The 19,052-nt window shown below is 40.9% G+C and overlaps 1 protein-coding gene and 1 long non-coding RNA gene across 5 annotated transcripts in view; one reads left to right on the forward strand and one right to left on the reverse strand.

The window, feature by feature from the left end:
- The window catches only part of LOC109635834 (uncharacterized), a 278,978-nt gene that overhangs the window by 27,286 nt on the left and 232,640 nt on the right, over positions 1-19,052 (reverse strand). The window lies entirely within an intron of this gene.
- The window catches only part of gabrg2 (gamma-aminobutyric acid type A receptor subunit gamma2), a 46,156-nt gene continuing 40,111 nt past the window's right edge, over positions 13,008-19,052 (forward strand). For 3 of the 4 annotated variants that reach the window (XM_020097262.2, XM_020097263.2, XM_020097264.2), the window contains exon 1: positions 13,008-13,579. In XM_020097262.2, coding sequence (XP_019952821.1) covers positions 13,464-13,579 — 116 coding nt within the window. In that variant the 5' untranslated portion in view covers positions 13,008-13,463. The remainder of the gene's footprint in view (positions 13,580-19,052) is intronic. The other variant, XM_020097261.2, reaches the window with a different exon arrangement.

Here is a 19,052-nt window from a genome sequence, read left to right on the forward strand (position 1 = left end):
ATCAAGTGCGGATCCACACCTTGTGATTGACAGAGCATCAGATATACCACTGGCAGTGCATAGCGAATCCACCGCTATCTCCTATACCCTTTCTCTCTGCCTCTCTAGTGACACTTCCACGCTGTCTTGCAGCCGCCCAAGCGAGCTTCATATTCAACCAACCTGGCGCCGTGAGACCAGACGGCAGAGACAGGGGCGGCAAGGGAAGTAGGGGTGAAGTGAGGGGTAAAGAATCAGAGCGAGCGATGCAGGGTGAGGATTGATGGAGGGAATCTCAGAGACAGTGAAAAGGTTGGGGCAAGGGGGGAACGGAAAATCCAATGGAGGTTTTGAACGCTCTCCAGAAAAGGCATTAAGAAGTTACTTAGCTGAATCCATTAGACCTTACAGGATGCAGCATCCTTTATGCTCTAAATCAAATCATGGATCCAGGTAATTGTTCTCACGTCAGAAAATGTGTATCCTGCTTCCAATACCCTGAATGATCGCTCACCCTGCCCCATTTGCCTGAGACGGGGATGGTCAAAGTGAGAGTCCTCGGACGGATTATGAATCAGATGATGATGGTTATAATCTTGCTGATGCAATAAACACCATGAGGTGGGTGTCACCAAGAATGGGTTGATGAAATGAAGCATAATGAAGCAGAAACAACAACAAGGGCGACAACAATGGTCACAGTGACGAGGATGATGTGATTCCATCCCTTTACAAAAGCAGGATTTTCGGATTGTGCCTGTGGCTTTTCAGCAGTGCAGTTTACATTGAGGCTGCCCAGTTCAACAGTGCCAGTGACTGGGGAGGATAAGTATCGTTCTCAAAAGTCAGCATTCTATTCATTTCTGGAAGAAGAATGAGAATAAAAGCAAGGACATGTTTTTAAATCCCAAATTAATCCTAAAATATCAACTGTAAGTCAAAAAACAGAAAGATTACAGAACTTGTTCTTGGACCTTCTGTGTTGGCGTTAACTAAAATACATTGAGACTTCAGTCAGATATGGCTGAGGAAGCTCAATGTTTCTTATTGGCCAACCAGCTGCAACACATCAGGACATCAGGAAATAAGATTCAGAAGCTTCCTTGAAGAAGGAAAAGACTGAATATCCAGAGCAAAATATAATGCAGAAAGGGAAAGTAAATATTAATCGATCACTTCGCTCAAAAGTGTGCGTTCATTGTTAGTGTTTTAAATACCTGGGCAGCTGTGGCTCAGGAGAAAGAGCGGGTTGTCCACTAACCAGTAGGTCTGATGGTTTGATCCCCTGCTCGTCTTTTGGCGAGACAGTGAACCCCAAATTACCCTGATGACTGTGCCAGCAGTGTGTGAGTGATGTGTGATAAAGTCTGGCTCATAGATGCACTGTGTGTGTGTGTGTGTGTGTGTGTGTGTGTGCGTGTGCGTGTGCGTGTGTGAATGGCAAAATATCCAGACTATAATAGCCCTGTTTGCATTAAAGTGAATCTTCTATGCACTTTAATTCCAACTCAATAAAAAGTTTGTTAACACGTGCTAACACATCATTTAGAAAGTGACACAGTGCAGACACACAAACCAGAATTTACAACACACTGCAGGCAGACCACATTAGTCCTCATTCGTTCTGCTGCAAGTAAGAAAAATGACTGTGCCACAGCAAATGAATTACTCAAAGCTTCAATGTGTGAAGCCCAAATTGACCTTTACACGACGCCTATCAAAGGGTGGCGCTGCATAATTGAAAATCTTTGAAATATAAATGGACACTGAGTCTCATCAACTCAGTGTAGGACACATCAACAGGAGAGGACTCGTGTAACGTCTTTGTGTTTTTGACTTCAGTCCAGTTCTTTGGCTACTTCACTCAGAAATTGTAATCTCAATAACGAGTACTATGCCACTGAAGTTCACCCACACAGACTTTCTCTGGCCAGGAGATGGTTTAAATATTAAGAGAGTTTTTGGCTGAAATCGTCTTTTAACATTTTAAGAGAAATAGTTTTATAATTGTGACTCTTTCTCTCCCCTTCACAGTAATAATTTGTTTCTCTTACTCTAGCTGTTCTGGATGAACACTGTTAAAAGTCCCATCAGTCAGCTGTAACAACATAAATGAAACTACAGTCTAACCTTGAATACCGCGGCATCGCTTGCAGCCACTAAATGGAAAAACTAAATTCCTGAATGGAATGAAATGTTACGTATGCAAAATGTCTCTATAACCTTGCCTCATTCCGTCCACCTCTGCAGCGATGAGAAACTCTGGAAATTGCACACAAGAGAGACAAGACTAATCTTTGTTGACATCAAGTGACACCTCCTGGAGCCGTTCCATTAACCATGGATGAGCCAACTTTGTGTACAGCGTGACAGTGCCCGCGGCTGTTTTCAGTGGATATATAGGCTCGTCTTTCGGCTCTGAGCACTTTTTTATGAAATGAAACCTATTTGGTGTAAAAGACCTAAAAGCTATTTGAGAGTCAGACTGCAGAGTCAGTCCCCCATCCTCTGACAGCAGACCTGCTGCAGTAAAGGGGACATATATTACATAGTACTGGTTGTCTGGATTTTAGCTTTGGGGTTCACTGGCTCACATTCATAAATATTAATTGAACTGTCCAAGATTACTACAGCGTTGAATTTTCTTCCACATTTAAATACTGTGCCTGGTCTCGGTTGTTTTATGACTTGGTCATGTAATTAATATGGAAACCTCGCACATTTTGTATTATTTACTGTACAGAAGGAGTTAGAAGCAGAACAATCAATCATTTTGTTGATGCTTTTATTTGAAATCTTTTATATCGCTGAATAAATACATGCAGTAGAAGAAAAAGTTGTCAGTATTAATCAAGTAAAGTATTTTGTAAAAATAAAACCGGCGGTATTACACTGAACTGACGTGAACTCCCATAGCTGAGTTCGACACCATCAGATTCTCTGCTTTCAGCCGAAGACACTATTGAACACACCACTAACACATATATCCAAATGTACAATCTTCAAACATCAGCCCTGCGGTGCACGTTACTGTTGACTCTACTGGGGTTTTTTCTGAGTCCAAGGATGTGAACTTTGGGAAACATACATATCAAGGTTATAAGGTATAAATTTGCAGTCTGAGCTCATACAGCGAGCTGGGCAGGTACTGGAGCTCCCGTGAGGAGGAGCAGAAAGTGATCAGTTTCCAAAAACTCCCTGCTTCTTGGTGGAGACGGATAAAAGACGGCGAGGCAAAGCGGGCATCACTAACCAGGTATACAGACAGATCTCAAGTCAGTGAATACAAATGCATGTGGCTGCTGAGACACTACAGGCTGAAGAAATACTGCTGATACTTTTGGCTGGAGGAAGACAGTGAAGGCCTGAAGAGAAAACCAGTAATGACAGCCAATAATTCTTTTTTCATTCTTTATTTTTATCAGAAAGAGATAATACAAATTTCATCCAGACTGTAAGTGTAATTTTAAATGTAGCTTTTGATGAAACAACTGTCTTTTGTTATTTGTTTAAGAGAAAAAAAACTACATCGCTAACTCTAGATTTGTTTCCATGGAGTTAAACTTTATGTATATGCCGTCCCTGGTTTTTTGTTATGCTCAGGGAAGCCTCCACCACCATGAGCACAACAACGCCAAGTAAATTATCAACTACTATTATTAGCAACCAATGTGCATGGCATTCACAATGGAAATTAGAACCAGACCTTAGGTTGAAGATGTTAAACAGGACCTATTATGGTAATTTCCAGCTCTATACTTTAATTCTTGGAAGAGCTTTGCATAATCCATAGCTCAAAAAAGTCCTTATTTATCTCAAACTGCCTGTTATTCAGCCCCTCATTTGAGCTTTTGACAGAAACTGACAATAGTATCCATCTGCAGAAAGCAAGGCTACAAGGTTTTAGTCAAAACCACTGTCTCAAACAAATCCTCACCTTCGATAGCGCCATTAATGGCTTAGACAGACAGCAATTCCTTCCTGGTATCAGACTTGGCAGTAATCCCACTCGCAAAAATGCCAAGTTGTTATGTCTCTTTTTATCAAAGACCAGAGAGAAAAACATGGACATTTCCTGCAATGTCCTTCTATGTTTGTTTTTTTACCAATATCAAAGTCCTCCAGACAATTTAAACTTTTACCTTGGTCTCAGCTGCTATTGAATAAGGTTTCAGGCTCTTAGGTATTACCTCACTCGCTAAAGAACTTCTGTAACATTGTCTCTGGCAGAGTTTGGTCTTGTGAAAGCTGCTTTTTGGGAAACCAACCTCAGCTGAAGAGCATTATCCACTCAATGGATAAAAGATGGATCAACTTGTCTCGTAAAAAGAATTTGTTTGGGGAGGTCGACAATATGAATCAAGCTGTGAGGCGGTGACATCAGTTCATCGCTGAAGTAGGACAACTTGGAAAGTTTTACACTTCTTTCGTCTCACAGGAAAGACATTCACATGAGTTTAAAAGTCGAGTAAACTTTGGTTGTGTTTAATATAGACATTTGTCATTGCAACACATATACAGCAGGAAGTAAAGCAAAGCATCCTGATGAAGGCACACAAATGAAAGATGAGCTTCCAATAAAGCCTTCGCCTACGCAATGAATTTATACAACTGTAAAACCACTGAGGTGTTTCAAGATGTGCTGCATTGATTAGATGATGTACGCCTCACATTTATAAAAATGAAACTGTTGTCCTGAATTGGAGTAATTTTTTATCTCTTGTCCTTTTGAGTGTCATCATAAAGTCAAAGTGATGTATTGTTATATCCGATGAGAGCAAAGTCTCCTTGGCCCATCCGCAGCAACTGTTAGCAGTCATAGTAAATGTTACACAGCGAGATTCAAACTCTACTGGTTGTGATCTAAGATATGAACGTTATCATAATGTCCACATTATCCATACACATTGTAATAGTCCATTCAAATTGGCAAACTCCATGATAACACCATTTTGCTAAAGAATAACTGAAGACAGAGGGATGTTCTGCTTCCTTCTGTAGTGGTATGAGTCACAGCCTTTGGCCACCATTAGGAAATTCTTTTAAATATTGTCAAAATGAAACATAAAAAATATTGCCTTCAGAATCAATCCCCCTGCTGCTTCCTTAACGACGTGGGTGCCATGCTGTGCATTTAAAGGGATGCTGGCTGTATGGTAGTGCAGCCAGTGTAAATGGACTAGATGGCTCGTCCTCTGGTGTGGTGCCTTGGATGCTATTAAAATACAGAGGCGAGAGTTTAGAGCTGACGGTCGGCATAATGGTCCACAAAAGTGCTCTCTGGGGACGGTCCATTTAGTAATGGGTGTGAGCGGCCTTTCCTCTTTCTAACACACGTCACATCAGACTGCATTAGGCCATTCTTCCATTATCTATGATCAAAGTAAACATGTGTCTTTAGACCCGTCTCTCAAGAATAAAGGGAATGGCAAGATAATACAGATTCTCAGACAAAGTTTTGAAGCTTTTTAGAAAACTCCAGCCTGTGATGAATAGGAGATGGCAGAGCATTAGTGTCCTTCAGATGAGAAAGTGGGGTTCTGGCACATCTTCATCTACAAGAAGGAGACATGAAAACACAGAGACCACCTTGAAGCTGAAAATACCATCAACACTAACTGTGGAGTGTTATGGAGAAATGGAGACTAAGAAAGTTCTGATACTCAAACTGACAGTGTTGCTAGAATTTCCGGGGCATTGGGGGACAGCTAATCTTGATGCATCTGTTGTGTAATGATCATTTTTGATAGAAAAATGTGTCATAATAGTTCATCTCAAAGTAGATACAATACTTTTTTTGAAAACAGCGTCATGTCTTTGCTTTGTTTGTTTGTTCCTCACAAAGAAGCTTTAGAATAAAGAAGACAATTTCCTCCGGGTTCAATGCAGAAGCACTTTAAAAACACTTCACATATTCCAGTATCCCTCTATTTCAAATTCCTTGGCAGCATTTCTGCCAGCAACTTGCACCACTCATTAGTTTTGGCACATTTCCCCTCATATGTAATCTGTAGTATCTGCATCAGTGACTTCGGGCTCAATTGTGGGGTGTTTTTGATAAAGCCGTGACCCCAAAGAGAACATAAAAGACTCTGGAATAATACCAGAGCTGAAAGCAGAAACTCCCTGTGATCTACCTTTGGGAGTGGAGATTATACCTGCTTAACGTCACGCAGACCAAATACCACATAAAGAGCCTATGAAATCAGCCGGCTACATTTCCCCTCCTAATCACAGTGGAGAGGTTAGATGCTGGCAGAAAACTCCGAAGCCACAGTTCAGGAGCATACGCAAGCCTTGTGGAGAGCAGATGACTAAGCTTGACTGTTACAGGCTTATACAGCTAAACAAATTTCTAAATAATCCTGATGGTTTGTTCAATCCGTATACAATGGATGGTTTATTGGATCAGGACAATTTAGATAGAGCCAGACAAGTTGTCTCTCTGAACTTTCTTTAGACTCAGTAGACCGAGTTCAAAAGCTAAAAATTGAAATGATTATGTTTCTTCTTCTGGTGACACGTGAGGTCAAGGTGAGCAGCCGACACTGGAAAAGAAACAACGGTGTGCGACAGTCTTAAATTTATATTTTTCATACTGCCACTCCAGAGAGGCTTGTGATTGATTGCTGTGTTGAATCCGTAAATAATTAGAAGTTTGGTACTAAAGTATCTTCTAAGTAGTGTGTGTACAATGATTTAACATGAATACATTTTAAAAAGCCATGGTTTTAGATCCAGACTCTGAATAACTCTTTGAACTTATCTTTAGCATTCATTATTTCTGTAATCACTTTCCAAACACTTTATTTTTTTAATTAATCAAACATTTAAATTATAACAATTTAACTGCTGTATTTCTATGAAATGTTTTCTCACATGCTGATTCTGTTTCATATACATGACAAAAATCAATCACTCAATTATTAACATGGGTTTAGAGAGCTGCCACCCCATCACACCATGTTACAGAAAAGGGGGGAAAAGATCTGGATCTGCCCTTAATCCAGAACGACTCCATGCCTGTCATGACCCACCCATGCATGAAACTTTTTCTACATGAAAAAGTCGAATAAAAATGAAAAAGAAAACATAACCTTCTTGTTGGAGGTAGCAGTACATGTATATGAACAATATATTCTTCACTCCTTCATGCTATGTGTCTACATGGCTCATAATTTGAGTTAAGGGCACATCCTGCGTAACATAACACTTGGCCTGATTGTTCCTTGATCATTTATCACATCTTACTCACATTCCCTTAAAGACCAGTAGATGTGACCCAAACACAATCCACACAGCTTGTTGGGTTAAATGCAAACAGCGTGAGGGTAGAAGCCCACATAGGCACCCCATCATGCCTGAGAGGTGATTGATTCTGTAGTTTGAGCCCACTTCAGAATGAGAGATCTGAATGTCCATAAATCTCAAACAGTTCACATCCTCGGCAGCTGCATCTTCCCAGTGAGGGGGCTGCTGGCATTTCATATCAAACCTACTTCACTGGTATTATCTTCCATGGTAATAACATGGTGTTATTCAGCTGCAAACCTCCCGCTCTCATATTGTAGTTGACTGTGAAGAAAAAGTATTTCCTAGACAACACCATCACAGGTATGGCTGTCAACAGAGATCACTGCACCAAAAATTCTTTAGAGAAAGTAGCGTATATCCGAGGCCGCACAAAGATGACAAACTCCACTAAGTTGCTCGTTTGACTGTGTTTGTTTAACATGATGTATAAAATATGACAGAAACCATTATCAGCATGAAGGTAAAAGCAAACTGCAGAAAATGTAGAGTCGTATAGATGTTACTTTTAATAGGTGCCTCATTAAATCAGCAGCCAGAACCAAATGACACAATGAAAAATGTGCTAAATAAGAGGACACTTAAATATTTTTTTAAAAAAGGAAGAAAAAGCTGGAGGCAGTCGGATGGAGGACAAATCCAGCCTGGTGGCATTTCGGATGTGGTCTAAAACTTTTAATAATGCCAGACCACATGTTCATGTCCAAAAGCTCTCAGAGAGGAGGTACGTGTTTGAATATTTGCTAAAAGTATTAAACAAACCTCCTGTTCTAATATTCAGGGTCTGTCTTTTTAAGATTCATTGCAATCTCATTTCATTGTTGTCATTGCTGCAGCAAACTCACCGCTCCATCTTATTATGACCAAGTTTGAATTTCTCTTGTGTGTGTCTTTCTTTTGGAGTTTTGCTTCTGATATTACATCACATGCGGTCTGAACGCCAGACCGTTTCTAATATTCAATCGAGCTTACAGTGGATCATTCTGCTCCCACAGCTTGATGCTAACCGAGTGAGGCTGTGACAGCATATGTGTGGGCTGCAAATCTGGAGAGATAGTGGAGCTGGGCATCTGTGTGTTCAACGATGCCATTATAGGGGACTATACCTCCCCCAGTTCTTATCTAAAGATGACACAACATATCATCACAACCAGACTCACACATGCCACATGCTCTGTCTGCAGGGAGAATGGGTGCCATGAAAGATGAAAACATTTTTGTCTGACATGTAACAAATCTAAAACTAGTCATTGTCCACATGCACCAAGTCTGTTGAATCAGAAAATGTTTCATAACCATCTGCTTTGATTTGTATTGTAAAATACTGGATCCTACTTATATATTTCACCATCCCACTATAGCCTGATGCCTGGTTTGTCCTGCCATAAATATTTTAATCAAGTCTGTGTAACATTTCTGTACAACAACAGTTTCCCGTGTAAACCTGGGTGCCTGTAAGGATAGGACCTTCATGTCAGGAGCGGTAACTACGACCTGCATGTTATAAACACACTGTAGAATAGGTTTCTGCAGTCGGGTCAGTGCACGAGAGTCCAGGTGCGTCCATGACATGGGGATGAACCAGTTTGGCTCCAATTTCTGCTGTGACTATTGAACCAAGTGGATCTAACCTGACATCTATTGCTCTCTCTGTTAGTGTGTGTGTGTGTGTTTGTGTGTGAGAGAGAGAGAAAGAGACAGAGAACGAGAGGGCGAGTATTAAATGCTGTGTCGTATCATCAGATTAAATGGTCAATAGAGGCTACACAGATGAAAAGTAAACAACTTGTCATTTGTTTTGATGGCAAATAACAAAGTAACCCTCCTTCCTTCACCCTTTTAACTCAGGTATCTAATAAACTGTGAACGTCTCTCAGTAAAAAAATAACAACTGCAACCTCCTTGGCTAATTAACTGTTAAAATGTATTGGCCATTGGGTGTATTAGCATTTATCTAAATTACCTCATCCTTCAGCTAAATCAATACCTCCCACTGCTAACCTCAGATGTGCTTAGGTTTGGGTCATGACCTGCGTGGCCAGATGCTGACAGCTGTGGTGACAGGGCTGCAGGGCAGAGAGAGATATACCGGCCCTGGGGACTGAGTGGTATGGGTTGTGGTTGTGTGTCTGTAAGCGCTAAGACCAGTTTAATTTGAATATGAGCAAAGTCTACATTTCCATTTTTACAGCTGTAGATATTTAGAATACAGTAACATTTAAAAAAAAAATAGCAAAGACAATGGAGATAGTTGTGATAGTTGTTTCCTGTTTTACTTTGAAATTATTTAGCTTGTTTATCTTTCTTGTGTATCTCCTTTTTTTTTCCGCTTTTGTGATTTTCTGCCATGGCCTAATGTTTCTCACCAGCTGGGTTTGTCTATATTAATATTGTGAAGTAAAATGTATGTTGAGATTTGATGTACAAATTTTATATTTTGTTTATTGTTCGGTTTAACAGGGTTCAGTTCAGCCCCATTTATCTGTCAAGCTAAAAAACAAAGACAATAATCCTGTCTTTTTGATTAAATATCATTTTCTGCCACGTCCTGTGAACTACACATCCCAACAGTATTTTGCAATAGACATATATTTAGAAAACATTTAATAGAATATCAATCCATGATCTAAATTGCTGTCACCTGTTTCGTATTCGATTTGTAAAAAGTATCAGGTACTGAGCGGCGAGGGAAATCATTATTAAACAACCGCGCTGTATTCAGGAGGTTGATGGTTAACTCTGCTTCATCAGTTGCTCCGCTGATGAAGCAGCTGTTAATTCTCTAAAGATGATTAACCTACATGGAGCCTCACTTGCCAAAACACATGATGGTGTTTTTAAACCAGACACACCTCATCTTCCGTGCATGTCACACATACGTGGGACCAATCAACTCTGATTTTCATCGTTATTGTTCAAACACTGAAACCAAACTCAAGATGGTTGTCACTCGAGGGAATATGTTTTTTAAGGCCACAGATATATGAAAAATAAAATACTGTCAGTTCACTGTGGTTGTAGCCTTGAGGGAGTGTAAAAGTGATACTGCAGCATGTTCGCTGCCTGTATACCTGTGATATAAATGTTCAGAGGGGAATTTGGGCTAATGCACCATGACAAGACAGCAACTCTGCAAGCACCTGCTTTTTTCAACTGCACCTGCCACTCTCACTGGTGCCCGCTTTCATTCAGTCTTAATACCAGAAGAGTTTCGGCTAACATCAATTCACATTTTTTGAAGGTATGAATGAAAATGTTAAAAATAACCATAGAGGAAGAATAATACTTGTGTTATTAATATGACTGAATGGCTCAGGAGCTCTACACTGCAGAATTCTCTTTCAACTCACCCTCCTGTCTCCTGAAAAAGTTCTATCGAAATCTCTGGGTGTTTCACCTGAACAATAAACTGGACTGGAAAAGGGCAAGAGCAGACTTTGTTTGCTGGGGAGATCGTCTTATTGAGAGACGTCCCTGTAGACCTTTCATGACTCTGTGATGGAATCAGCCATCTTCTCTGAAGTGGTCTTCTGGGGCAGCAGCATCTCAACTGCTGACAGGGACAGACTGGACAGACAGAAGAGAAAGGCCACCTCGGTCCCAGGATACCTTAGACTAAGTGGAGGCAGTAGAAGAGGGGAAAATGAGGGAAAATAAGCTAAACTATCATCAATGAGGGAGAACCAGTCTCACCTTCAGCAGGACACCATTTTCAGCATCAGACTGATTTACCCAAAGCGTCAGAAGGAGAAGTAGCACAGGTCGTTCCTGCTGCATGCTGTGTTATCTTATCTTGTTTGAGCAATATTGTAAACCCCTGTGTTGATATGGTATTGACTAAATTTTTCTGTGAAAATTACATTATATTGTGAGAGAAATGCCACTTGAACTTAAACTTTAGCACAGAAGACTTACGGACTTGAGAGAAGGAAACTTGGCAGATGTGAGAGTGTTCTTGTGTCAGTCAAAAGCAGAAGCCAGAACATTGCTAGTGAGGACACATGAGTCACATCACAAGCAGAGCCCACAAGAGACCAGACAAGAACTGATTTTGCTCTTACTTCTGTGTTGATTAATGATACATTTATCTGCATGACTTTGCTCTAATAAAAAAGGAAGAGTTTGAGACTTTCCATCCCAGTAATAATGTGTGTCTTCACAGTGAAAGGGAGAGGGAGGGGGAGAGATATTGTGAAATGTTACAGCGGCATCAAAGTAATTTATGAGACAGCGTGGGATGGGCCACCATTATGTATTTTAGATTATGAACACATATTTTCTCTTAAATTTCCCCTCAAGGAGCCCTTGGAAAGAAGTTACACCCGCCAAAGCATAAGCATTAGCATATACTTGCATAAGGATGGGGAAGTGGGTTATAAAGAAATTGCAAAGGACAATGCCAAACTCAGGAAACTCTCCCTGGATTGGTTTTTAATACAATGCCTCATAAACTATGTGAATCATGCAAGCATTGTTAAACTTACTTTAATATAAACATGTCTTTTGGAATGGGTTGCATTCCTCCTCAAGATCAGTCAACAAATTAATGCATCAAGGAATCAGTGCAGGAAACCATCCAGATTTTTGGGCTCAATTTTGGGAATGATTATAAAGAATTATTTATTTACTGTTGAATCGAGTGTGAGCGACGGAGCTCCTCTGGTTCAGGCTGCACATGAGGGCAGCTGTCCAGGGTGCTGGTCTGTGCTTCGTGAGGCAGAGGAAAGTAGAGGAACTGTCCAGGGTGCTGAGAGCATGACGTAAAAGAAGCTGTGCTTGCTGCTCATTTACAAGTTTCCAAACAGACACACACACACACACACACACACACTCACACACACACACACACTCACACACACTCACACACACTCACACACACACACACACACACACACACCTGACCTTGTACTTGACCTTCTATAATGTATTCCCTTGAACCAACTCTACCCTATACCCAATTGTAACACTAACCATAAAAGCCTTAAGTCTTAAATCTCAAACAGCTCTGGAAGTGGGTCCGAAAGTGAGTAGTGAGGTATCGACAAAAATGTCTCCACTCTGTAGGGTGTAGGGCCAACTCGTCCTCACAAAGACACCTGTGCAAGCGTAGCTATCGTTATAGGGACTTAGCATTGACTTCTATTCATTGTGGACAGCCCAAATCCTTATCCCGCGCCTTAAAGGGATAGTTCACTAAAATGTGAACATGTACTCATTATCTACTCACCACTATGCCGATGGAGTGGTCGGTGCAGTGTTTGAGCCAAAGGGCATGAGCAAGGTGCAGGGCAATGTCACTACTATCAGTAGGGAACATATAGGCTTAAGAAAAGGTGTAATTAAGCCGTTTTGAGTCCAGTTTGAATGTCGGGGCTTGCCAACATCTTTAAACTATTTATATTTTATAATCTGATTGTTGTACTTGCTTATAAGTGTATGTAGGACAATCAGTGTGTAGGAAACTTGATTTAATTGTGACATAACTTTCTCCTCCTGTTGCCACCTTGTATATTTAATTGTTATTTCGTGGAAACTTCTCTCACATCAGTGGGCGATTGTCCTTCACTTTAAATATAATTGTATATATAGTTTTGAATGGTTATATTTTAAGAATAACCAAGTGCTGGTGGTTGAAACTGAAAACAATTGAAAACATTTTTGAATAAAGCAGCAAACTACAGCTTGTTCCTCCGGTTGTGTGGAGCTTCCGCCTGGGGAGACCACGCATGTGTTGATCGCTGCTGCAGCAACGTGCATCAGCTCCTCTCTGACCCCGGAGTTAATCTGCATTCAGACCGAGGCTCCGCTGCTTTTCTCCGCTGCCTGATATTAGAACTGGCTCATTACGAGGAGGGGGCTCCGTCGTCTGTGGCAGGTTTTTTCAGGGCCCTGCTCAGCTCTCGATTCACAAACAGGCACTGTAAGAAAAAAAAAAAAAAAGAAAGAAAAAACGACGAGCGACACCAATTCAAGCCTTCGACTCGCATCGATTGTGTTTTGGGCTGATTTGATTCCGACCGCGCGTCCACCTCGGGTCCAGATCTGCAGACCCGCCGCTGCTAACGCGCGTAATGTATCGTAGAGAGGAAACACAGTGAACAGACGGACATCTGCACAAAAAACAAGAGAGAGAGACAGAGAGAGAAAGAGAGAGAGAGAGAGAGGAAACGAAGATGGTGATGATGGCTTCACCCAGTTTAGCCTCCAAATGCTCGGCAGCAATGGCGAAGCCTTCCCTCCCCCTGAAGCTGCTTCTCTGGGTGTTTATTGCCGTTAATCTCCCCACAAGGTAAGAGACTGACGCGTGATATTTCCTCTTTAGTTAAAAAACCTCCATCGTGTGTGCGCGCTCCGTGTTCGGGCTGCGTGTTTGTCTTAATTTGTGCGTTTTTGCTGCGGCTCATCCATGTCACGTTAAAACAAACCCGGGTGTTCACACGACTGCAGCGGGGATTCGTCTTCAGTAGAAAAGCAATGTGGTGAATCTCGGGGCCTAGATTACAGGTGTAGATTTAACATGGAGGTGTGATATTGTGTCTTTTAACGCGGCCACAGCGACACAAGCATCGGGTGCATCATCATCATATTTTTTTCGTAACTGAAAACCAAAGCGAACAAACAGCTGCGCGGTCATAAAGATTCCTCTGTGGCCATCAGGGGGTTTACCGCTTATTTGCAGGTGAATCTTTCTATAAGGTTTGTCCAGTGTGTCTGTGACAATCTGTCCGGTGTTGGAAATAGCCCAGTGGCTGAAGCTAAGGCTACACACTGTCTCTGCTAAGCTGTCTTCAAGGATCAGGTCTATTCTAAGAGCCAAAGCCTCGTTATTTAAAACGCACTGGTCGAATAGAGGCTGTGTCCACAATGGTCAAGACAAAGTATCCTGTGAATGAGGGCACACGTTTGATTCCCACGCGTTTGAAATCATAAAAAAGAAAAAGCTTTTTCAAAATGGCAGACAATCACACAGAGAATACAAGTGTAAAGGCACAATAAGGACAAGGATAACACATATGGCAGAGCCTTGTTTTCACAGAGCGAGAGAAAGAGAGAGAGAAAAGGAAGGGAGCTGCACTTCAGCAGATTGCAGGTGCAGATTTTGAAGGGGGTTGTTGATGGAGACTGCTGGGCTGCCCCTGTCAGGACATTATTCCTGTGTACTCAGATAAGAACAGTCAGGGGGGGAAGCGGATGGTTAGGCTCTTTGCTTCGCCGTCCTCCTGTGCTGCTGGAGGGTGAAAAATGGAGGCAGATAAATCAGTCGACGCTCAATCACCGTCTTGGTGATGGCAGCCACGGGGCCCGCTGCCCAGCCCCCATCGTCAGGCCCTGTGCATTTCTAATTGTATACGCCCATGTTGCGTTCACCGCACGCTCGAGTAAACACTGCACCTTGGCCCAATTGGATTACACCCAGCATTGAGATGAATGTGCAGGTTATGGATGTTACAAGTTGTGCATGAGTGACTGAAGCTTAATCAACAGAAACAGATCAATGCCAGTGACATGTGGGTGATTCTTAAATAATGACAACAAGGCATAAAGCTTATGTGGCTCAAACTTATCATTATCATCCCAGAGTGACAGCGAGATGTTTCCTCTTTATCAAAGTCTTGGCTCTTTTAACAGTGATTAAGAGACAGCTGCATTGTACGTTGCATTGGAAGTGGTTTGTGATTCATGTATGAGACCTCTTACATAAGACATCTCTCAAGGCCTCGGGCACGCTTTTCGGTAATCTATGCTACTTTGTGACTCATTGACAGTTACTATGTGTAGTGGTGCCCACTTGCATCACCATACATTAAAGCACAGCATGCAGTCGATCACCGTTTCACATCACATCCAGGTTTGGCACATGAACACACCTCTATACTAACCTTCTGAGTATAGAGGAAATTTTCGGCGGACGTGTTCCCGGTACATTCGGGGTCATGGGGGTGGCCACGGCAGGAGGAAGTGATGTCAGAGTGAGGAAGCTTTTGTCATGCTCTGGTGACTCAGTTTTGCAAACTCACCTCTATTATTTCAGATGGCAGGGGAAGTTCATTACATAACCACAATTTGGAACACACTAAAGATTATTTAAGCTTCCATTTTTAGTTTTCAAAACAATTTCTGCACTTGAATACATTTTAATTCTCATTTCTAATTATAATTTTGAGTTTCTGTACGATGATGTGAGACAAATCTTCAGGAGAGAATTACATTCCACCTTTATGAATTCAATCCTGACTCCCACCTGCCACTTGTTGCATCCCAGTTTGGGTGATTCATTATGAAATGGCCACTGTTTAGTTTAGTTTTTAAGTAAGCAGAGCTACTCTCAAATACCATCTCATACTATCTACCTTTACCCAAAATACTTTTGTTGACTTTTTGTTATAAAGCTAAAAGAGTCTTTTCACTATGACCAATATCTGCTCTCCTCATTTCACTGTCCATAAAAGATTCTGTAGATAAATATGGATCTTTTTGTTCTCTATTATCTAAAAGGGTTTGTGAGTTTCTTCCGGGATCTTTTAAGTACACAGCAGGTGAATCAAGGATACTTTTAATCCAGCCCGTAAAAAGTTTGGTGTGGTGATCTAGTTAGCCTGATTTTGCATGAGCTAACTTATTACTAACATTCACCATAGCGTTAGATGTTGACTCATCATAATTCACTACATCTAGCAGGACTTGACCCTTCTATCACTGTCTAATTAAACATGCTGTTTAATCCACCAAGTAAAGCTTGATATCATATTAATACTGTAATGTTGCTGTTATGTTTACATCATCTAGTACATTTTCAAAATATCAACTGTTCATGTGAGTAACGTTGCATTTAACATCCCAAAAAATTACTGATTGGACCTTTTAAAGATATTGGCAACATTATGACTTTGTTCGAATCTGTTTTACTGTAGGTGACAGAAACAAGTCAACCTTGAATGCCAGTATAAGATAATCTGTGTGATCTGAATTGACTGCTTGATTTATTAAACCGGAAAAGAAGTTATTATATATGTTTTAAATGATGACGGTTTGTTTATTAGGTTAACATAATTTTTAATTAAAGGCAGAGCTTGTGAAATGAGCTCTGTAGCTATAAAATAATGAGGAAGGCTGGTTTGTTGTGTTGTTGCCATGAGCGCAGGACCAATTACATGTTGGGTGATAATAGCAGGTTTCCTTTATTAGCTACAATATATAACATGCAAAGATACAGATACAGATAGCTCAAGGAAACCAGATGTAGATGCTAATGGTTGAAATGTTGCTGTAGATGATACTGCCATCAGTCCCCTCCTTAGACCTTATTATTAATACGGTCAAGTGCTGCCATACAAGCCAGTAGCCGTCAGATTTACTTTAGCCTCAGCGTACCCTCAAGTTCGGCCTGTATCATTGAGCACAAGGTCAAAACACATGTCCTTAACATCCGCTGGTGGCCACTAACATGTGCTAACATCTAATGGTAGCTGGTAACTTAGATTGTGAGGCCTTCAAACGTACAAGAGATATTCCCTATCTTGTCCTGTATTCTAATATGTAAAACTGCAGAGGATGGGGATAGTTATATAAAACCTGAGGTGAGATTTCATGTGGGATTGGCTCGATAGTTGAGACGGTTGTTGACGGTTGCATACATAGCAGGTGAAAGTGGTTCTCGTTGATGCGCTGGGTAGAATGCATGAAACTATCAGATCAGTGTCAATACGGGTAGCTGTGAACACAACACTCAACTCCAGGACTCTCCATCATTAGATACACAGACATGGCCATACATATGCATGAAAAACAAACACACAGCATCTCGCTCACATGCACACACACTGCTGCGGACCTCTCTGTGGGCCTTCAGGTACCAAATTAGTAGGCAAAACCTCACATCTGCCTGCAGTGGAGAACACATGGCTCTGCCTTTGATCTGCTCGTCTTTGGAGCATTTCCATATATACAGAGCTACTCTGCAGGATGAATATAGATGATAAAACTGCAGTAACCTAAAAAAAATGTTCAGGTTCTCACATCCCTCTCTACCGCTGCCTCCTCCACGATCCGTCTGTCTCTCTGTCTGTGTCAGAGACAGGCTTTCTCTGGATATTTTGAATAATCTAAAAGGGTTTCAACCTGAGTAAAATAATTAACATTTAATGTTTTAGGCTCTGGTGTTGTGATGGAGATGGATGGCACTTAATGACGTCTGAGAAAGCGCTCTGGTCAAAACATTATTCCTCGCACCCAGCCTATGAACATGAGAAAGCTATCAGGGCTTCTGTCCTTGTGCTTTACCATGGAAACAGTGTTTTTTTTTGGTCTTCTTCTCACCATTTCCATTTTCCCCCATTTGTTATTATTTCATTCAGACGTTTCTTTTCCTCTCGTAGCTTGAAAGGCTTGATGAAAGCTCGCTCTGTTTCAAGGTTGCTCTTTTGTGCTGTTGCCACTCTGCCTGATCTGATCCATTGGTTGCTGGAGGTGCTCGAGTGATCCAGAGCTGTGACAGCTTGAGGATTTGACACAATCTACCGCTCCATCACTTCTCTCTTTTCTCTCTGCAGTGTTTGTGATGCATTATGTGCCTAAATTAATCTGTGTTATTTACAAATACACATTTTCTCTTATCTGAGATGCAATTTGTCTGTAATTAGAAGTACACTTCTCTTTAATGCATTTGCACATATAAAGGAGATTCCACTAATAACAAATGCAATAATCGACCCTCTTAGTGCAGATAACAATTTTCAATGCTAAGTCTATACTGCCATTGTCAAGGTAGCATGATGTCACAGAAGAACATATTCCATCTTCTATCCAGGGCTTTAATGTGAAAGAAATAATTTACACAAGATAATACTTATATACTGAAAGCAGAAAAATGTTTATTGCTCCGCCGTCGTGGTACTTTTGGTCAGGGCTCTTGAGGCATCATTATCTTTTCACTTTAAGATGTCTGAGATGAGGACGTAAAATGAGGAAAATTGACATCTCCTCTTCAGCTTTCACAGAATCTAGGGGACCCTAAAAAACCCTCTTTTATGATCCAACAAATATTTCTGCCACCAAGTTCTTAAACTCTGCCGTCTAAGAAATTATTCATCTTTTTTTTTTGGAGTCACTGGGTTGAAAACGGAGGAGAAGTTTGGCTCTGGGTGGAATACTGGATAACATTTTCTTTTCAAAATTAAACTATACTATACTCTAGTAATTGAACTGTAATATATCTTACTAGTTGAGGAATATTTACTGGAGTCACTAAGAAAGCATGTGGCTGTAGTAGTAGGTGTGGAAGTAGGAGTTTGGACAAAGATTTGACAAACTGAAAGTGGGACAGTGATAAGATTTAACTGGAGCACATTCATTTTTAACTTGTCCAATTTTTTGATATAAAAGACAAGAGGTTAAGAAAAGGTTTTTTTGAATCTCTCACTGGCCAGACCATTTCGTCACATTCCCATTTCTGAGAGGTGAAAATAGCCTTGAGTTACCTCGCTTCATATTTTACTTCTTTGAAGTCTTGTCACTTTTGGATGGAAGATAATAAAAGGCAGAACATCTGACATAGAGACTTTGATTGAACTTGTTTCAGTCTTGACAAAGGAGGAGTTTTTAAAATGAATCTTTTCAGGTGTGAGTGTAACATTACATCTTATTTACTTCACATTCATGTGAACATCACCTGTTTTAAATATGGTAAGATTACATGATCACATTACCTTCACTGGTGCTGTGTGATAAAGCCAAAAGCCCCAAAATATGAGGCCATTTTACAT

This window comes from Paralichthys olivaceus, chromosome 15 (assembly GCF_024713975.1).
Source record: "Paralichthys olivaceus isolate ysfri-2021 chromosome 15, ASM2471397v2, whole genome shotgun sequence".
In the NCBI taxonomy this organism is placed as follows: Eukaryota; Metazoa; Chordata; class Actinopteri; order Pleuronectiformes; family Paralichthyidae; genus Paralichthys; species Paralichthys olivaceus.